This window comes from Pelodiscus sinensis, chromosome 2 (assembly GCF_052426305.1).
Source record: "Pelodiscus sinensis isolate ZL-2025 chromosome 2, ASM5242630v1, whole genome shotgun sequence".
NCBI lineage: Eukaryota > Metazoa > Chordata > Testudines > Trionychidae > Pelodiscus > Pelodiscus sinensis.
Genome location: NC_143053.1, coordinates 179,970,670 through 179,993,271, shown reverse-complemented (window position 1 = coordinate 179,993,271; position 22,602 = coordinate 179,970,670). Strand labels below are relative to the sequence as shown.

Sequence of the window (22,602 nt, the reverse complement as noted above, 5' to 3'; positions counted from 1 at the left end):
AATGAGCCTCTGATCAGTTTCAACAGGCTGAATCTGGACACCAGTTCCGACTTACAGATTCAACTTAAGAACCCCAGGCGTCCCCAAGTCAGCCGCTGCTGAAACTGACCAGCAGCGGCTGAATCAGGACGCCTGGGGCAGAGCAGCTGGGGTGCTGCTGGGTTGGTCCAGTAGCGCCCAGAGCAGCGCTGCAGGACCAAGCCGGCAGCGCCCCAGCTGCTCTACCACAGGCGTCCAGAGAGAAAAGCCTGGACTGCTGGGGGGGGGGGGGGGGAGGGGCGTACTAGCTGCGCTCTCCCCCCCCCCCCCAGCAGACCAGAGAGACGCGGGCGGGGGACCGAGACACACCGCAGTCCTGCTGCCCGGGTCCACCGCGGCTTTGCTCCGCGTCTCCCTGGTCTGCTGGAGACCAGCAGACCAGGGAGACGGGGAGCAAAGCCTCTGAGGACGCTGGCAGCGGGACAGCCGCGGTGCGTCTGGGCTGTCCGCTGCCCGCGTGCTCCCCGGCTTTGCTCACCGTCTCCCTGGTCTGGGGAGGCGGGGAGCAAAGCCGCGGAGCACGCGGGCAGCGGACAGCCCAGACGCGCCGCGGCTGTCCCGCAGCCGGCATCCTCAGAGGCTTTGCTTCCTGTCTCCAGCAGACCAGGGAGACGGGCAGCAAACCCCGTTCGTAACTGTGGATCCGACATAAGTCGGATCCGCATAACTCGGGGACTGCCTGTATTGCCAGTTGTCTATGGTATCAAAACCCTGAAGAAGCCTTTCCAACAAGATTATCCCTTACTAATTTGATATGCAGTAAGAGGGACAGAAAGATAATCAAGCATCGGTGCAGTGATACATACAGGCTACGTCTTGACTGGCATGGTTTTCCGCAGATGCTTTTAATGGAAAAGTTTTTCCGTTAAAAGCATTTGCGGAAAAGCACGTCTAGATTGGCATGGACACTTTTCCGCAAAAGCACTTTTTGCGGAAAAGCGTCCGGGCCAATCTAGACGCGGTTTTGCGCAAGAAAGCCCCGATCGCCATTTTCGCCATCGGGGCTTTTTTGCGCAAAACAGTTTTTAGCTGTCTACACTGGCCCTCTTGCGCAAAAACATTTCCAGAAAAGGACTTTTGCCCAAATAGGAAAGTCAAAGCATTTGCGCAAGAAGCACTGATTTCGGACAGTAGAACGTCAGTGCTTTTGCTAAATGTTCAATCTATTTTGCTTTCATCGATCAATTAAAGACAAATACTGATCATGGGGTTAAATAATGAATTATCTATATTTATACTGTTTATGCATGATGAATTTTGTAATTCTCTTTGCTTCCATGTTCTTAAGAACTTAGCAGTTTAATTTTCATGCAGTCCAGGTCCCCTTATATACCCCTTATTTCAAAATAACAAGTGGACGTCCACACTTCCAAACCCGTTATTTCAAAACAACAGGCTGGTTATTTTGAAATAACAACTCTTGCTTTCCACAAGGAATAATGCTTATTTTGAAATAGCATAAGCGTGGACACTCAGCTGCTGTTATATCAAAATAATTGGCCTCCGGAGGCCTCTCTCAGCTGCACTTGTGGCCGCTCTGGCCACACCTGGCATCTCCAATGCTCCCCTTCTCCTGTGGAGCTTTTAAAGCAGCAGGCAGAAAGGAAAGGGCTTGTGGCACAAGGAGAGCTTTGCCAGCACCGTGCCACACAGCACCCATTACAGGACCCATGAGTGACCTCTGCGCTTCCTCTTTGCACCCCATAGCTGCCAGCACTCCTGCAGTACCTTCAGATGCCCCTGGCCCGGGAAGAAAAGGGGCATCAGCCCAGACTGGTGCGGAGATCCTGGACCTCATCGAGGTCTGTGGGGAGGAGACCAACCTCCACGATCTCTGCACCAGCAGAAGGAATGTGGATGTCTATGACAGTACAGTCACCAGCCTGGCCAAGAAAGGACATATGAGGACCCTTGACCAGGTCTGCATGAAAATAAAAGAGTTCCTGCAGACCTGCATCAAGGCCCGGGAGGTAAGTGAATGCTCTGGTGTGGCACCTCACACCTGCCACTACTATGATCAGCCAGATGCCATCATGGGAGGGGGGGGCCAGTCATCTTCTCCCTTTCCCCCATTGTCGCAGAATCTTGCCAGGACACACCTGGCATCTGCCTCACAAGAGTGGGGTTGTGGAGGATGAGGAGGAGAAGCAGGCCATCCAGGACACCATGTCCACCAATCAGGTGCTGCTCCTCACACTGGAGCCAATCCCCACCTCAGAATGTCTCTGAGGCCTTGGACAATCTCGGCGAAAGCACTCCAGGCGAGTTCCATAACTTTTCTAATATACATGTGGGAACAGGTGATAAGCTGATCACTCCTTGCTCGGCTTGGGGGTCACACAATACCCTGTGCACATGGGTGCACACGGACCACCAGTCTGAAGCACTCAGTTCCATGATGCTCTCACACAGAAACCCCTTGCTTCTTCTCACAAGGTTCCTGGAGAGGCCTGCCTTATTCTGGACTCTGTGGTGAGACACCTTCCCACGACAAGTTACCACTAAGGAGGCTGGGGTTGTGGAACCACACAGCAGTGCCGCATATAGCACAAGGTCATGCCCTCACTGAGGCAGCATCCACTCCCAATCAAGCGCAGTGATGCAGAGTCCTATCCCTTGCATGGGCACCTGCTGGGGGGACGAAGAGGGGACTGGACTAGCACTCCCTCTGGCAAGCAGACTCTGCCGTTTACACACACCTCCCCCAACACTCCCCTCCGCCCCCCGCGGGCATGGATAGAAGTTCTCTCTGCAGAATGCCACCAGTGCCAGACCTGGCACATGCAGGTCACAGAAGGAAGCCGAGCCACCCCATCCTTCCCCTTCACCCTGCAGGCTCCTGCCTGGCCAGCACCTTCCCATGCCTGTTTGTCCCCAGGCCGTGGGTGTAGTGATGCTCCCCTAGGATGTCTGTGCCCGTGCAGGGAAGTGCCCACTGTCTAGGCAACAGATAGCATTGCTTGAAACACATCGCCATTGTCTGAACCAAGATCTTTGGTTTCAGCACAGAGATTAAGGCTAGGATTCCTATGCACTATCTGCTGGGATGACTGTCTTTATAACTTTTCTTCACAGCTGGGCCAGCTGCGAGTGTGCCATGTCTACCATTTCTTCTAGCAGATCCCACGGAGTTGGGACAGATGGTGTGGGAAGTGAACTGGGGAGGACCTGATGCAGGACCAGATGGCTTGCCTGCAGTCCCTCATCCAGGAGTTTGATGAGAAGTACCGGGAGTAGGCTGCTGACTGGGAGGTGTGCCAGACTGATCAGGAGCAGCAGAAGCCATGTGGGACCAGTTGGTGTGCCAGCACAAGGCCATGTACTCCTCTATAATCTCTGTGATGGAGCACATGGCTGCATACACGGTGTAGGCCACCAGCTACCTCCCCGTCCTGCCCCCACAACTCTTCACCCCACCCCGCCTCCAAGGGGCCACCGGGGCAGCAGAACATGTGGAGATGGGACCTCTGAGCAGTCGACGCCTCTTGAGCTACCCAAGGAAGGCGCCAGTACCAGCCCCAACCCTGAGACCCCACATTCCAGATTCTTTCCCCAGTCCTTCCCTTGTTGTATATCCCCCAAATAAACAAACAGAGTTGTTGTTTTTTAAAAAAGCTTTTTTATTTGCTCTGGAGGGTAGGGAGGAAGGGAGGGGAGAGGGGAAGAAAGGGGTGGAGGAGGAAAGACACACAGGGGCAATGGAAGGGCACTGGAGGGGCATCTTGTGGAGAGGCTCAGGGGAGAGTCTCACAGATGGCCTTGACTAACAAAATCTCCCTCAAGACCGCCTGGATGAGCAAAGCCCCCTGATGGGCTCTCCTGATGGCACTGGTATCTGGCAGCTCGCAACACCTGGCCAGCCAATCAGTCTCTGCTCCCCTATCCTGGCAGAAAAGTCTCACCCTTGTTCTCACATAGGTTGCAGAGCACACAACATGCCATCACCACGTAGGGGATCTTGCACTCACTGATGTCCAAGTGAGTGAGGAGATTCCTGAACCTCCCCTTTAGGTGGCCAAAGGCACACTCCACTACTAAATGGCATCCGCTGAGCCTGGAATTGAAGTTCTTTTTGCTGGGGACCAGGCTGCACATGCAGGGCTTCCTGAGCCAGGGGAAGAAGGGGTTAGCTGTATTGTCCAGGATGTACAAGGGCATGTCCACATCCCTGACCCTGATGCTATGGTTGGGGGAAAAAGTGCTGGCGTGCATCTTCTGGAACAGGCTTGAGTTTCAGAACATGTGGGCATCGTGTGCCTTCTCTGACCAGCTGACGTTCATGTCCATGAAGCATCCCTTGTAGTCCACCAGGGCCTGTGGCACCATTGAGAAGTAGTGATTATGTAGTTCAAGGCATGGTGGTTGGAGGCTAGGATGGGGATGTGAGTGTCATCTATGCCCCTCCCGCCCCCGCTATTGGAGAAGCTCATGGTGGCAAAGACATCCACGATGGAGTTGATGTTGCCCAGTGATGACCCTCTGCACCAAGATATTGTTGATGGCCGTGACTACCTGCGGGAGCACAGCCCCAACTATGGATTTCCCCACACAGAAGTGGTTCCCTATGGAGCAGTAGCTGTCTGATGGTGATGTGCTTCAGCATGGGGATGGCAGGTTGTAGTCGGGTGTCCTCTCACCTGAGGGCAGGGGAGAGCCACTCACACAGCTCAAGGAAGGTAGCAGTCTGCAGGTGGAAGTTCTGGAGCCACTGCTGCAGGATGATGTGGTCCCACCAGTTGAAACTGCTCTCCCTCCGCCAGAAGCAGCGTTTCACGGTTTGCAAGGGATTGAATATCATTTGCTGCAGCAGGAGCACCATGGCCTGGGTGAATGGGTCCTCTGATTTGGGCTGGTTGTCATGGTGCTAAAGCAGCACATGGGTAGTTTGGATGAACTGCACCACGAGGCACAGCACGAGCCCCACGAGCCTGGCACTGCCGCCGCGCTGTGCCGACAATCAGCTGATCCAGCACAGCGCAGCTGTCTAGATGTGATATGAGGCATACCGGAGTGGTCGACAAAGGCTTCCCTTGTCGACTGCGCCGCGTCTAGACTGTTGCGCTATGCCGATCAGCTGACTGTCGGCACAGCGCGGCAGCCATTTTTATTTTAATGAAGTGGGGATTATTTAAATCCCCACTTCATTGACTATGTTGAGTAAACTACTTTATATGGCTCCGTCGACGGAGCCATGTAGTCTAGACGTACCCGAAGTGTCTGCCCTCCCGGTGCCCTCCCCAGAGTGTTTCTGAGGGCTATAAATCAAATGCAGGCTCCAAAGAGTATGGACATCTTATTTCAAAATAATTCTGAGGTATTTCAATGCTGCCTTGTAGTCTGGACGTGTTATTTTGAAATTAATTCGGGAGTTATTATTTTGAAATAAGATATTTGAAATAATTTCCATGTGTAGACATGCTCAGGTGTCTTATATTTGCTTCAGTGTGTCCTAAATGATGGACTAAACCACAATTACCAAAGGGAAACATTGTTTCAGTTTTTGACATTTTCAAATTTAACTCATATTGATTTGAGAGAGATTGTTAAGTGAGCTAAGTATGTAAGTACTTGACTGAAAAAATTAGTGGTATGGCAGATAGAATATTCTGCTTGAAGAATTTAAATATCAGTGAGGAATTGTTCGAGATGGCTCAAGAAGTTGTACGTATTGTGGGTTTAACAGGATGAAAATACATAAGAGGATGCCAGGCCCTGCAGGTCTGTGGGGTTTCTGGGAATCATCACACTCCAATCCTCTAGCTGGCAGCTCAGATACAGCAAGTGGAACCAAGGTCCATGATGTCCAACTCAGTCATAAATCCCGCCTCTCTGTTCTGCTTGGGTGAGCTCTGAGGCTCCTGATATGGCCAAAGCCCCAATTTAAGCCAGAAGAAGAAACAGGAAGTTGTCTATACAGCTGGGCTTCACTCTGCCACTGATTGCAGGTCTGGCATTCACCTATTCCTGCCTCCTGATCCTGACTTGACTTGATTCTTGGTAATTGACTCTTGATTTCTGCCCTTAGTTTGTCCCTCATTCTACCGGAAGGGATAGGTAAATGGGAATAAGTCAGTCGCTATGTACCCAAGAGGTTTTTCAATGTTTACCCATTTTCCACATAAAAAAATAATACCTGTACATGTAACATTTGGTAGTTAGATTGTTTAGTAATTACAAATATGATTAACTTTTTATACTTTTTTTCATGATTGCCCTGACTTGTGGCAATTAGGTCAAATTGAGAGGGATTCTAAGATGCATCTTCCACTGCAGTCAAATGCTTTTAACCTCTGAAGCTCTGACACTTTGTTACCATGACTTCCTTCATGACTTTCCCTAAAATATGACAAATCTACAGCTATGATTCACAGCATTATTATTTCGTCTAATGTTGTATATAAGCAAAGGTTCGCATTCAATCATATATTACAGTAAACTTCTGATAATCCAGCACCTTTAGGACCCAGGGGGTGCCGAATTATCAGATATGCCAGACTATCGGAAGGGGGGGCTATGAAGGGTCTAGGGTGGTGTGGGGGGATGTCACCCCAGACCCCTCATAGCCCCCCCTTCCAAAAGTCCGGCTCTGCCCCAGGCGCCCCTATTCAGCCACTGCTGGTCAGTTTCAGCAGCAGCTGAATCGGGACGCCTGGGGCAGAGCAGCTGGGGTGCTGCCGGGTTGGTCCGGTAGCGCCATCCCTTGGCACTGTGAGATCAACCTGGCAGCACCTCAGTTGCTCTTGGGGATGCCTGGGGCAGAGCAGCTGGGGTGCTGCCGGGTTGGTCCCACAACGTCAAGGGGCGGCGCTACCGGACCAACCACCCCAGCTGCTCTGCCCCAGGTGTCCCCAAGTCAGCCGCTGGTCAGCTTCAGCAGCGGCTGAATCGGCAACCACTGGGGTGCTGCTGGGTTGGTCCCGCAGCACCGAGGGGCAGCGCTACGGGACCTACCAGCAGCACTCCAGCTGCTCTGCCCCCGGCTTCCCTGATTCAGCCGCTGGTCAGTTTCAGCAGCGGCTGAATCGGGGAAGCCGGGGGCAGAGCAGCTCCAATGGTCCGGCTGCCCGGAGCACTTCCGGGTTCCTGATGGCACTGGACCATCAGATGCCGGACCAATGGAGTTTTACTGTACTTAACTATCAAGTAAATAAAGCTTCAGAGGGGTAACCAAGTTAGTCTGTAACAGGAAAAACTTAAGCAAGAAATAGTCTGGTAGCACTTTAAAGACTAACAAATGATACCATCGACATGCTTTGTTAGTCTTTAAAGTGCTACCAGACTATCTGTTTAAGTTTTATCTAGTAAATGTTATCCACAGAGGCGGAAACTATTTAAAAAAACCCACCCTGTAGAATTAAGAACCAATTCAGGCCTTGGGCTATATCCAAAGCCACATACTTTGGAATCACTATTTGTCTCCTAGCCGGGGTAGGGGCTGGGGGGCTGGGAGCAGAGGATTATAGGGAATTGGAGCCATGGGGAACTCACAATGGCTCCTGGCTGCTGTGGTGAGTTCCTCCTGGCTCCCGCCCCCTATGGTGAATTTGAGAGCCCTTTGGAGCTCATCATGTGAAACTGGAAGCCACAGTTCCCAGTATTTGTGAATTTCCTTATTAGTGGTGGATGCAGGAACACATCTACCACGAATGGTGAGGGTTCCTGCACTTAAATAAACATGGCTACAATTCTTGGTTCATGAACCAGTGGAGTTCACAGTCTACATCCTCCAACCTCCAGTTAAATGATACAGTTTATAATATCACTTGTACCCTCTGATCTCCTCCTCAGATTGCCTTATGAGGATTAATCATTATCCCTAGAATAAATATTCTCCATGGGTGACAGTGGGCTCACTCTTTGGCTGACAAGATTATGTGTTAAATGCTGCTTTGACAGAGATAATGTAAATTCGCATTGGCACAAATATTGCTTTGGGACACTTTTGACCTCAATCATTTAATTTTATAACAAAGAGCTCAATATAGATACCTTCACTAATAGGCAACTTATGCAAAGTACAATCGAAAATAAAAAAAGTGAGAATTTACATAAACCAGTGCTATAACACATTTATGTTAAAAATTTGCACCTCTTACACAGGATACAAGGAAAGATTTATCACTTTTAAAAAATCTTTGTCAAGAATCAAAAACAAAAGAACACATAACCATTAGTGGTCATGCTTCTTGATTTATATATTTAAAACAGGAAACCCCAAGCAACATGGGAAACCATCTTCAAAACATCGGAATATTCAGAATAGTGGAACAAAGTAAAACACAGCTGTAATTGTGGCTGCTCTGATGAGAAGTGGAGGCAGCTGGTAACAAAATCAGTACATGCTAACTATAGGCAGTCCCCGGGTTACGTACAAGATAGGGACTGTAGGTTTGTTCTTAAGTTGAATTTGTATGTAAGTCGGAACCGGTACATATTGTAGGGGAAAGTTTAGCCAAACATTTCTCCAGAGCTCAGTTTTATTCTCCCACACCTCACTTCCCTCAGTCCTTTATTCTCAAGCTGAGGTGTCTGCTGAGAAAAGCCGCTCTGCGTCTCCCTGGTCTGCTGGGGCGGGGGGAACGCTAGCTTCGCGTCTCCTTGGTCTGCTGGGGGGAAGCAGCTAGTGCGGGGTTGCCTCACCCCGTTTGTAAGTAGGGATCCGATGTAAGTCGGATCCATGTAACCCGGGGACTGCCTGTACATATCTCATTCTACTCTTTAACAGAAAGCTATAATAAACTTCCACGTGGTATAGCCTGAGTAAAGCTTGGTTATTATTTTTCTATACTTTAGAGAGCTAATGAAATTTAAGTGTAAAGTTCAAAGAAAGTAAGCATTTACCTATCTCCAGTTTTGCTTAAAAGGAGATTGTGAATCTGTTCAGGTTTCAAAACATACCATATACTGTACATAGATTTTTAAATTGTTTAACAAAATAGAAGGTTTGGAATATTATGTAATCCAATCTTGAACTCAATCTGCTTTTTGTTGTGAAGGCTTCAGTGGGAATTTCAAAAGGCTTTTATCCATTGCTGGTACAGGTAACTCTAATGCAGGTAATGTCTACAGACAAGCCTAGTATAGAAAATTAGAGAGAAAGCATCATACTTCCTCAGAATAGAAAATGAAATCAAAAGGTCATTATTCATGTCTGGGTACACAGAGATTTTATTGAGTTGAGACTGGGACCTTTTACCTAAATTCTCTCTTACAAATTTTAGTGGTTCAAACACCAAGTAGAAATCAGATTTGAAAAACAGAAAAAGGAGAAAGGACGGGATCAGATACTTCACTGGAAATCTAAGGTGTGACATTTAGGGAGGGATGCTAACAATGGAAATAATCCCTACTAGCTTTTCCTCCAATAATGCCCTGTGAGCACTATGGAGAGCAGACAGACCCAATGAAGTGCTAGCAGAGAGAACATTATTTATCCTGTGCTGAAGAAATTGTAATCCCTAGAACAGGTCTAGGATAAGAGCGGTCTAGGATAAGATTGCATAAAGCAGAAACTCTCTTCAGCTCCCCTCCTGCTGTGCTGCAATTTTTGTCACAGAATCTAATCCAAACCTCTTGCTTCTGATTGGTTCCTTGCAGCCTGAATGACACTAGAAGAGAGGAACTATACACCTGCATATGTGGAGGTTAAAGCCCAAATCTTGAGAGTCGCTGATTTCAGGGTGATGTTGATGCCACAATGGCAGTGGCAATGCCTCATAAAAGCAATTTCAATATACATGTTACTTTATATACCATTCCATATTTCTGTAACATGGCACATGATATGTTACCCTTCATGAACTGCTCTAAGGCATTACTTGGCATGGATTCCATGGATTGCAAGTAATATAACTTTATCATGCCCAACTGGCATTTCCAGCTGCAAAGAAGTAGGGCAGAACCAGTTCCTCTCTCTGCTCGGACAGTCTATCATCATGTCTTGGTTCAGGGGCAGGAGTACTAACAAGGTACACTGCTAATACAGGTTACGTACAAGATAGGGACTGTAGGTTTGTTCTTAAGTTGAATTTGTATGTAAGTTGGAACTGGCGTCCAGATTCAGCCACTGTTGAAACTGACCAGCAGCTGACTACAGGAAGCCCGAGGCAGAGCTGCTCTGCCCCGGGCTTCCTGAAATCAGCCGCTGATCAGTTTCAACAGCGGCTGAATCTGGACGCCTGGGACAGAGCAGCTGGGGCGCTGCTGGGGTGCACCTCGGCGCTGCAGGGACCAACCTGGCAGCACCCCAGCTGCTCTACCCCAGGCGTTCCCAAGTCAGCTGACCAGCCGCCCTCCCCCCCCCAGCAGACCAGGCTTTTCTCGCCACGAAGGACGCGGGTGGTAGGACCGCTGAGACACGCTGCGGTCCCGCCACCCAGGTCCTCCGCGGCTTTGCTCCGCATCTCCCTGGTCTGCTGGGGTAGCCCAGCAGACCAGGGAGACGCGGAGCAGCTTTTCTCGCCACAGAGGATGCGGGAGGCAGGACCGCCCGCGTCCTCCGCAGCGAGAAAAGCCTGGTCTCCTGTGGGAGGGACGCACTAGCTGCGCCCTCCCCCCCCCAGCAGACTAGGGAGACACGGAGCAGCTTTTCTCGCCGTGGAGGACGCGGGTGGCGGGACCGCGGTGTGTCTGGGCGGTCCCGCCGCCCCCGTCCTCTGGGGCAAGAAAAGCCCCGTTCGTATGTAGGGATCTGACATAAGTCGGATCAACGTAACTCGAGGACTGCCTGTACAATCATACCATGTGTACCGCCTAAGAAAACATGAATAAAAATATCAATGTAATGCTTTAAGTAAAAATAAATTCAAGGAAAATAGTTTCATTGTCACCTGACTTATGAATCAGAAGGTGGATGGTAATAAGTGCTCATATTTCAAAATGCTCCACAGTAATAAGGTATCATGAGACAGTTTCTTTGAATTTAGGATCTTGCAATTCAAAATCCCCTGAAAAACTTGTATGAATTCTAAAAAACAAGGTGCAGCCAAAACCTTGCATTTCGCTACCAGAGTACAGGAGTAATTTCAACTTTAGTAACATTCAAAGAGACTTACAAACAAGCAATTTCTTACCAGCTGAATAAGCAGGCTAATTAGGTCTGTCAGGGGTTTATTGATAAGCAGAAGGTCTTCAGCAGCCTGGGTGTCCCCTCCTGTGCCAGATTTCTGTGCCTTAATGAGACAAGAAAAAATAAAAAGGCACCTTGGTGAGTGCTCAGCTTTGAGAAACAAGTAAGTTCCATTAGGTGGTACAAATTTGAATGGAAGTTCGAAGGAGGTGTTCTTATATTCCCTTTCCTAGTTAAGTATTCTGGGATCCCAATGAGAAGTTATAGTCTGATTGTGTCTGTAACAATAAACACAAAGCAAAAAGGACTCATGCTGTCACATCCACTCTAAACTGGTTTAATATGATGACTTATGTGACATTTCTTCTGCAAAATACGTACCTTTTGTGTGTGTGTGTGTGTGTGTGTGTGTGTGTGTGTGTGTGTGTGTGTGTGTGTGTGTGAGAATTCATAATAAAGGATGGCTATCTACAGTCTTTGGTTTTTGTATATACTCTCTCTCCACAAATATCTTCTTTATCTTTACTATATATTTTAGAAATATGTTCTGTGTCCATTTGTTCAAGAATTCCTCCTGAATGGTAAGAGTTTAGGACCACCAAATTTGATATGTAGCTTCCGCTTATCATAACTTAAAGCAAAGTCAGGGTTTGGTTGTGCCAGGACAATACACAGAAGAAACACTATACATTTTACATATTTCCCTTCTCTCCCACCTAGCTCTGGTCATTTACATGAGAAAAGGGTTTTGCTCTGAGTTACTTGAAATCCCCGTTTTGAACGACAAAGGGTACAATCAAAAGAGTTTCCACAGGAATTAGCTGGCAATATTTGTAATGTGCTTTGAGATCTTTGGATGCCATTACAGAAATGCAAAGTATTATAAGTTTTATCACATGCACAAGATTATAGTAACATAACTTTGTGTTGAGTTTCTATCAGAAGATTTTGATTATCTTTCTGCCACATATTTCAAAAGCTAAGTTCACAGGATATGCCTGGTTGATATTATCACTGATTATGTAAATTTGCATGAACAAAAAAGTGGATTTTTAACTATCATTTCATACCCATGAAATTCTTTTAAATTCAGCTGAACTTTTTTAGTTGTATGAAACCATGTGTGCATACAGTCTGCTTTCTTTTGGATTTCCCCCTCTCCTTCTCAGTACAGTAAGATTTTGTGCCCTCCTCAAGATTACAAAAAAAAAAATGTATCATAGTCAAGACAGGCAAACAAGGCCTGCCAATGCAATTAGTCTAGATACAAAAGTCATTGTTTGTCAACTAACTGAAAGCACTAATCAGATCATCTTATTACCAGGAAATCATAGGACTAGCTCAGGTTGGATATAAAGAGACAAGCACAAAATGCAATCCCTTTGACTAATACCCTTTTAAAATTTCATTTGGGAAGTCTTCTAGATGGAGCAGACAGATCTCCGACACAGCACTTTTACGTTTGCATTTAATCACAGCAAAAAAGTATTTGGGTTGCGGGAGGAAGGAAAAACTTTTTTTAGTGCACCTACACAAGCAGAGACATTCTGTGATCAGCCACCCATTTCAAATATGAGTAACCATTTGTAAAGTCCACATAACAACACCTCAGTAGTGAATCACCAATGAGTTACATGACTTTATTTGTATTTTTTTAATATCCAAAATACACAAGGGGAAATGTTTTTGAAGTTTCACTGAGAAAATGTCAAATTAGACTATTTATAAAGTGCACCAAAGGAAAAAAAATCAACAAGGATGTGTTGTTAGTATTAGGGATGAGAATGGTTAACTGGTAGCACCACCCTTACCAGGTGATACTTACTGGTTACAGTTAACTGACAAGGGGAGGGGCTGCTCTAGCCCAGCAGGGACCACCATTGGTTGGGTCACTCCAGCCTAGCCTGAGAAGCTCTTGCCTGTGGTGGGGCAGGTCACTCCATTGGTTGGGTCACTCCAGCCCGGCCACCTGCCCCTGCTTAAGTGGTTAACTGGTTAACTGATTAAACAGAACTTTATATCCCTAGTTAGCATATTGCATGGCACTGACTTCAGCTAGCTAATGATAAATGAAGGAATACATTTATTAAGAAGTTAGCTTACAATACATACAAGAACTTGCTCTAAAAATTCATTAAAGTGAATGTAGGTCTTCCCATTGACTTCAGTTGGCATTAGAGGCATTCAGAGATTTAATACTCGTGGTTCAGAATTACTAATGTACACATTGGGATCTGATCACATGGGAAACAGTTTGGCAAACAAAGATGTAACTAAAAAATGGGAACAAAAATCTACTTATAAAGGAAAACATGCAGGTTTCAGAAGTTTTCTGTCAAATGAAAATAGGTGTCTTTTGACATTTCTTGCCTGTAGAATCCTAATCAGGGTCAAATCAGCAGCTTTATGGAATCAGTTTAATGTTTTAAAAACCCTTCTTTTGAGCTAGAGTATTGTATTTGAGAGGCTGATAGCACAAACTTGGATGTGTGTCTTGCAGCACAAAATCAGAAAGGTCTATAATAAATAATGGTTGATGTACATTTCAAAAGAGAAATACATTTTAGGTGTGGAATAGTTCCAAGATGTGCTCTTGAAACTTTAAAAATGTACAGAATTATACAACGTACTTCAAATTATGCTGAACTGCTGAATAAACAACTAGCTTATTAAAAAGCTTGCAGTTCCAACCTACTATTATTCATCATAGGATCAACACTATGTCCTTATTACATGTTCTGTATCATGGGAGAAAAATGCTTTGTTTTCATACAGCGCCTACTACAATCACAACTGTTTCTTTAGTAATACAAAGGAGTAAAATATAACCAAAAAAGGACCCAGACGTATCCAACAGAAAACCCTAGTTTCTCGTCCACATACCCAATCTGTTCTAATTTTATTGGAGACAAGGTGGGCAAACTAATATCATTTATTGGACCAAATTTCTGTTTCACCATCATAGCTATTGAGATATCTGATGCACTGGATGACACACAGACTTTGAAAGTTATGGGGTAGGGGGTACAAATTATTGTAGCAGTGGAGATAAGTCTGCAGGTTTTGCATCTGCAGTTTTGACAGACTCCACTGACAGTTTAGCATGGGTCCAACACATGCCTATCATGTGTGAACCTCATCCAGTGCATCACATGTTCCAACAACTATGTGGGTGAAACTAGACAATGACTATGCTTTCAAAAGAACTCAGAAAGAAAAATTATGAGATAAACCTGCCCCCCATCTTTTACTGAACATTTTTATAAAATTTATCACTCTATATCTGACCTTTGAGTCCTCATCCTCAAAGAAAACCTGAACATTGCCTTCAAAAGATGAACCTGAGAAATACATTTCATAACTATGCAGTACCCTAAAAACTACAAACTTAATAGAGACACTGGTTTATTGTAAGGATGTTAAATATTGACTAATTGACTAATCGAATAGTCGATTCATTTTGCATCAACTATTTGATTAGTCAATAGGGTGAAAGTGCCACATGGAGCCCGGGATCAACTGTCGCTTTGAAGTACCTTCTTCTCTTCCCTCCCTTGCTGCTTCTTTCTGATAGAGGCAGCAAGTTGGGGGGAGGGGGAAGAGAGGGAGGAAGTGACTAGTTGACTAGCATGTTGATTATCTGATAAGCATATATAAATTATTCTAGATCGCTAACTGCAAAGCTGATTGTGAAGAATAATAAATGAATCTCACTAAAATAGATGAGTGGGTAACACCACAACCAGTGAAACTGAGTGTTGATAAATGCAAAGTAATGCACACTAGAAAACATAATCCCAACTATATAAAATGAGGTCTAAATTTGATGTTACCATGCAGAAAAGGGATTCATGGTGGATAGTTCTTTGAAAATGTGTAGCAGAGATTAAGAAAGCTAAAAACATTAGGAACTATCAGAAAATAAATAGATTATAAAATGGAAGACATCATAATGCCATTATATAAATACATGGTATGCCCACACCATGAATATGGCATGCTGTTCTGGTTGCCCCCTTTCAACTTAGAAAAGAGACAATTGAAGGGAAATATTAGGTCTATAAAATCATGAATTGTATGGAGAAAATGAATGGTGACGTGTTATTTATCTCATCACAAAACAAAAGAATGAGGAGTGTCCCAATGGAAGGAACAAATTGCAGGTTTAAAATGAACAAAAGTAAGTACTTCTTCACACAATGCAGTCAATCTGTGGAATAATTGTCAGGGGTTATTGTGAAGACCAAAAATATAAGTGGTTTTGTAAAAGAGAATTAGATAAATTCATGAAAGATAGCTCCAACAATAGCTATCTGTCAAATAGTCAGGGTTTCAACCTTATGATCTAAGTGTCCCTAAACCTCCAACTGCCAGAAGCTGGAACTGGATGACAGAAAGTGGATGACTGCAAATTAGTCTTTTCTGTTCATTCCCTGTGAAGAATCTGGCACTGGCCACTGTTAGAGACAAGGTACTGGGCTAGATGGACCACTGATCTGACCCAGTATAGCCATTCTTAACATGTAACACACTCTGCTGCCTACTAATCCTCCTTTGACCTATGATTGGAGAGATGTTAACTGCCCATTTTAAGTGGTCTCTTAGAAATGAGTTCTTGTGCTTAACAATTTGTCCATCTTGTATTTCAGTTTGAACACACTAGTTTTCTTCTCTCTACTTGAAGAAGAAATCTATGAAGTTTGAAAGCGTATTCCTTCCACCAGCAGAAGTTAGTCCAATAAAAGAGATTAACTCACCCACCTTGTAACTCTTGTATCCTAAAACCAAAATGGATACAAAAACATGGCAAACCAATTTTACTGATTTTTTAATGGGGAATTCAGTACTGGGGAGAACAGGGATAAGGCTAAAAATAATTTACACTGGTGACTACTCTAGCAGAAAATAGATTCCCTACCTGTAAAGTCAGACGGATGATATTCACTGTGTATATTAGCATGCAATGCAAAATGTCAAGCAAGGACAGCAATAATCCATTAGCTGTCTTGATAGTGCTTTTATCATCCACTTCTAAGTACACAGCTGCAGTTTCTATTAAAAGATTACAGATGTGATGAACCAGTCCTAAACAGATAGAAAAACAAAATAAATAAGACATGGTATCAGAAAAGAACATCAATTTGGAATTTAGCTGTATATAAGCAATAATGCCTCATCAGAAAGTAAGAATTTCATATACTGAATATTCATCAAATGCTTGGCTTTTCTCCCTCCACTTTTATAATTAACGTTTTAAAATAAAAGATTTTCATGGAGCTCTGTCCGTGTAGAGCAGCTTGCAAGACTGGGGCTTAAGCTGGTATAATCAACTGTTATATATTCTTTGAGAGTTCTCTAGTACCCATTGAATAAACAATAACTAGTTACTTTAAATCAATGCATAACATGCTGGAAAATACAGCCTATGGACAAGTAATGTTTGCAGATTCCTTCCTAGTGGTCAACAGAATTAAGTGACTTGCCTAAGATCAGACAATGAATTACTATCAGAGTTGAGAATGGAACCGGAAGTCCCTGGTGAACTCCTAATCCTATTTCCTCCTCACAATGTCGTGATTTGTAAAACAGAATAATACCAGGCTTAATGTAAAATATATTTGATATAACACTGAACTTTTATAATGGAGAGAAACACTGAAAATTAATTTGGAAAACTATTAATATTTGTTTGACTAACACTAGTAAGACTCTCCCTGAAAATGCCTTTTTTGCTTTGACATTTTCTTTCTGCTCCTTTGTAATTTAATGTTGCTGGTCAAAATACCACTTCTTCTGGCTGCATAAACCACAAATCAATGCATGTGTTAGGAGAAACTTACACACATACTAATCAATGTAAAATAAACAAAATCAATTCAGAAAGCTAGCCACCTTCAAATAAAAAGTGACTAAGTTAATTATCTATTAACTTTCCAATTAATTTCCTTTAAATTAAAGTTTCATAAAGAAAGATATTCTATTCCTCACCAATGAACACAATTATGTTTAACAATATTGTAGGATCATCTTGAAGGTGGTAATGGAATTTCATCCAGATTGAGACTTGCTACTGCTGCTGTAAATTAGTATGGCGATACTGTACTGTTGGAGGTGCAACTCTTCATACGAGGTGCTAATCTGAGGTCTTTCTTCCAATTTTCTGGTGGCTGTCCAGGAATCAGTTAAACATTTTATGGCATTACCAAAAGAGAATAGGGGACAATCTCGGTGTCCTCTCTTAATAGAATATTTGTTAGTATTTCCTCTCTCAAGAGAAGTTTATATGCTCATGTTGGCTTTGAGAGCCATTGTTGAAAACATAAAAGCTATTGTATTTGGTCACTTCACTGAACAGAGAGGAGTCCATGACAGAAAGGATATTTTTGGCTGATCAGTAAACCAACTTTAATTCAAATAAAGAAAAAAACGGAATTAATAATGTAATATAATCATTTTGGGTATTTTAATAAATGGAGAGAGAAAGATGAAAACAGAATTATAGTAAAATTTTAAAACGGGCCACATCACTCCTTCTCTGTTAAGATTTTGTATACTTTTGAAATATTTTTGTGAAGATGCACAAAAAGTTCATGTAGGCCTTTTTACCATATCAATGACACACACGCCATTGACATAAAAGCCCAAATAAAAATGCTGCTCTTATTCTTAAACACACAATATAATTAACTAACCAATCAATTTCTGATACATACTGACTGCAAAAACCTGCAACAATAAATTAATAACAGTAAAAACAAACACAAGCCCTACACCAGAGTTTATCCCTAAACATTAAAAAATGCCTGGGATTCCACAGAGTCCACTAAGGCCTTTGCTATTGCTACATAAAAAATACTCAGATACTATGATGTTGCACTGCAGTATGAGATGGACCAATGGATAGAAACAAAGAATAAGAGCAGCACTTAACCCAGAACTTAGGGAGTTAGCCTAGGATTTAGGAGACCTTGATTTAATTCTGTGCTTTAAAGACCTTTGACAATCTGGTTCTTACTCTCTGCCCCCCAATTCCCTATTAATACCTAGAAAGGGTGATGTGATGACAAATACATTAAAACAGGGGTCGGAAAACTTTTTGGTCTGAGGGCCTCATCTGGTAGGGAAATTGTAGGGAGGGCTGAATAGAGAAGGCTGAGGGAAAAGGTGTCTTCCCAAACAGCCAGGTATGCCCCTTCCAAAATCCCTACACCCTATTCAATTCACCCTCCCCCCCCACCGCCCGCTCCTCACCCCTAACTGCTCCTCCCAGAACTCCCACTCATTATTCAACTGCCCACTCACCGACCATCTCCTCCAATATAATCCCTCATGCTCCCCATTTTCTGACAACTCCCTGGAGGTCTCCACTCCCTATCCAATCTCTTCTGCTCCCTGCCTCCTGAGTGTGCTGTCTGGAGCACTGGGGCTGGCTGACTATCTTATTACAAAGCAATTTCAAAAACCAGCTGAAAAGAGAAGGTGCAGAATTCACCTTCATCTGCAAATCTGATGCCTTTAATCAAGGTCCCAACAAAGACCTTACTTGGATGGAAGCTACATTCAATGCTCTAATAACATTACAAGTTAAGTATCGGGCATTTACAGCCCACTCTATTAGCCTCATTTAGCACTGACACTCTAATTGACAATTTTCCCCCTTCTCTTTCCCTCCCCATCCTCTCTTTTTCTGCTATTTATTTGCAACTCTGGACCCCTTGTTCCATTCATCTGAAGAAGTGGGTTGTGCCCACAAAACCTCATGATACCCTCTACATTTTTGTTAGTCTCTTAGGGTATGTCTACACGGCACACTTATTTCAAAATAAGCTATTTCAGAAGAAATACTCCAAAATAGCTTATTTAAAAATAGCACATCTACACTACAGCAAAGCCTCAAAATTAGCCCAAGGCAGACATCCCGAATATGTATGTGCTACTTTGATTTAGAGCCCCAGGAGGCACTGGGGAGTAATTACTTTGAATGGCCTTGGGGAGGAGCTATTTCAAAATAGTAGTAGTGGAGCATCCACACTACTGCTAATCCAAAATAGCTATTTCAGAATAGGTGTTATTCCTCGTGGAATGAGGTTTACAGATTTCAAAAGAAGCCATCCGATATTTTGAAATTATTTAAAAATAACAGAATTGCTGTTTGGACGCTCACATTGTTATTTTGAAATAATGGCCATTATTCTGAAATAACATTGCTGTGTAGACGCTAAGGCGCTGCAGGACCATTCATTGTTCTTCCAAGTTTTTTCACAGAGTATCTGTGAGAATGGGAAAAGAAGAGAGTTCTGTTTCCACATTACTAAAGCGTCAGAAGAGAACTGATGTAAATTTTGGCTGTAGCTTCTTAAATAAGCTGATGCCAAATGAGTGAATTTGCAAAGCAGAGTGACTTTTCATTCTATCAAAGAACATTCAATAGTCATTCTGTGTCTGGACCTTGGTGTATGTGTATAATGGGGAGTGAGCAACTGAATCTTCCCTTGGTGCTGTCGAGATAGCAAGTGTTTGTTTTCACGAGCAGGGATGCAAGGGCTAAGATGGGTCCTTCAGAAGAACAACTGACATTTCTACATTTCCAGTAATAATATGCTGGTTGGGGAAGAATGTCCCTTGCTTGCAGCTTTCTGAAAAGTCTTCTGTTCTTAAATATGTGAGTGTCCTTTCCCAGCCAGCCCACCTTGCTGTCAGTGAAGCGACTAAAGGGTCTATTAGTGCAGGGTTCTCAAACTGGAGGTCATGACTCTTCACAGGGTCACAAAATAGTTACATGGATATTGTGAGCCATCCATTCTATAGGGCTGTGGCAGCATATGCACTCCCTGTCATCGGTGTGACCTTATTCCAGGGTGCGGACACTGACTCCTTGGCCATCTCTACAATCTGTGAATCTTCCATTGTCTCTCGGTAACCCTGAGTCCATAAGTGGCCCCGCGAGCACGGCAGTGAGGTCCAACGGCCAGAGTCCATACACACCCTCTTGGTTCAAGGCAGTGTGGTCTCCTAGCCAGCATCAGTAAATAGCCCTCAGTTCAGGGCAGGGTGGCCTACTAGCCAAAGTCAATGAGGTTGGGGCTAACGCTCTGGAACTCCGTGGGGGTTGCGTTGTGGCTGTCTCCCGGGTCTCCGGTTCCCACAGTTGGGGTTTCTGGTTGCAGCGGCTCAGAAGCTCTAGCTGGAGGCCCTTCTCCTTTACTGGCCCGCCCAGACTGAGCTGTTTGCTTCCTTTTATACTGCCCCAGCATTTGGACCATGCCTAGTCTGGGTGAAGGGGCGGAACTTCCTCCACCCATAGGGTCTTAGCCCCACCTGCTTCATGCAGAGTATGCTCTCCCTGTCACAAGGGCAGACAGTCTTAAGGTTCCATTAAATTGCCCCACCCATATTTATAAGTTAGAGGGGTCATATCCAGAGTCTTACTGTGAGAAAGGGTAACCAGGAGTCCGGTGGCACCATAAAGACTAACAGCTCAGGAACCCAATGGTTACAAATTCATCCACAGTTACCCGCACATTACTGAAAGCCACATTCCTTTGTAGCGTAAGATGTTTAATGACCTTACACAGTAGGATGGCAACAACTCCCAATGTGGATTTTCCAACTCCAAACAAACTCCCCACTGACTGAAAGCAATCTGGCATAGTATAAAGCTTGATTCTGATGTCTTTGTGTTGAAGATCTGGGGTGACCTCAGCACACAAAACCAGGAATGTATCCTTTTGCATCCAAGAATTCTGCAGCTATGGCTCATCATCTGAAACCTGCATTACTATGCAATCCTACCCATAAATGTGAGTTTCTTAGGTCTAGAAATGGCAATCCACTGTGTTGAGCTGCTCCACAAATGCCATCAAGAACCTGGATTTATTTTTATTTTTTTGCTGGGTGCGTTAGCAGCCAGCTATTGTATTTGAACATCTTCACACCTTCCTTGTTGCACTCTAGGTTGTAGAATCATAGAATCCTAGAACTGGAAGGGACCGTGAGGGGTCACTGAGTCCAGTCCTCTGCCTTCACGGTTGGACCAAGCACTGTCTAGATCATCCTTAACAGATGTCTATTGTTAAATATCTTCAGTGATGGATATTCCACAACCCCACTAGGCAATTTATTCCAGTGTTTAAGCACCCTGATGGTTAGCAAGTTTTTCTTTTAGATACTTCAAAACTGATATCATGACACTCTCAGTGTTTTCTTTTCTAACTTAAACAAGCCCAATTATTTCAGTCTTCCCTTATAGCTCATGTTTTCTAGACCCTTAATCATTTTTCTTGCTCTTCTCTGAACCTTCTCCAATTTCTCCACATCTTTCTTGAAATGCGGTGACCAGAACTGGACACAACACTCCAAATGAGGCCTAATCAGTGCCGAGTAGAGCGGAAGAATGACTTCTCGTGACTTGTTCACAATACTCCTGTTAATGCATCCCAGAATCATGTTTGCTTTTTTTGCAACAGTGTCTCACTGTTGACTCATGTTTAACTTGTGGTCCACTACGACCCCTAAATCTCTTTCAGCAGGACTCCTTCCTAGACAGTCTCTTTCCATTTTGTATGTGTGAAACGGATTGTTCCTTCTTAAGTGGAGTACTTTGCATTTTCCTTATTAAACTTTATTATGTTTACCTCAGACCATTTCTCTAGGTCCAGATCATTTTGAGTTTTGACCTTATCCTCCAAAGTACTTGCAACTCTTCCCAGCCTGCTAACATCTGCAAACTTAATAATTGTACTCTCTATGCCATCATCTAAATCACTGATGAATATATTGAACAGAACCTAGTAGTATTAGTAGTAGTACTACTATTATACTACTACTACAGAGTAGTAGTAATTCTACTACTACTACTACTACTTGTTTGGACACAGACTGGCTAACCTTGTGAGGAGGGCTTTAAACTAGGTTCGACGGGGGCAGGTGAGCAAAGCCCACAGGTAAGTGCTGCATGTGCGGGACTGGGAGATGGGTTGGAAATGGGGGGGACTACGGCCTATAATGGCAAGGAGAAAGGAGGGTCAGGGCACAACAGGGAAGCAAGATCAAATCAGTATCTTAGATGCCTATATACAAATGCAAGAAGTATGGGTAATAAGCAGGAAGAACTGGAATTGCTAACCAATAAATACAACTATGATATCATTGGTATTACAGAAACCTGGTGGGATGGGTCGCATGATTGGAATGTTGGTATGGAAGGGTACGGCTTGCTCAGGAAGGACAGACAGGGAAAAAAGGGAGGAGGGGTTGCCTTGTATATTAAAAATGTACACACTTGGACTGAAGTGGAGATGAACGTAGGAGATAGCCGTGTAGAGAGTCTCTGGGTTAAGCTAAAAGGAGTAAAAAACGAGGGTGATATCATGCTAGGAGTCTACTACAGGCCACCTAGCCAGGTGGAAGAGGTGGATGAGGCTTTTTTTAAACAATTAACAAAACTATGCAAAGCCCAAGATTTGGTGGTGATGGGGGACTTCAACTATCCAGAC

At 44.2% G+C, this 22,602-nt stretch overlaps 1 protein-coding gene across 5 annotated transcripts in view; it reads right to left on the bottom strand.

Annotated features, from left to right (window-relative positions):
* The window catches only part of ULK4 (unc-51 like kinase 4), a 428,077-nt gene that overhangs the window by 88,465 nt on the left and 317,010 nt on the right, over positions 1-22,602 (bottom strand). For 4 of the 5 annotated variants that reach the window (XM_006131810.5, XM_025189026.3, XM_089776581.1 and 1 more), the window contains exons 33-34: positions 16,026-16,192; positions 11,112-11,210 (exon numbers count right to left, since the gene is read on the bottom strand). In XM_006131810.5, the coding sequence (XP_006131872.3) occupies positions 11,112-11,210; positions 16,026-16,192 (266 nt within the window). The remainder of the gene's footprint in view (positions 1-11,111; positions 11,211-16,025; positions 16,193-22,602) is intronic. The other variant, XR_012901902.2, reaches the window with a different exon arrangement.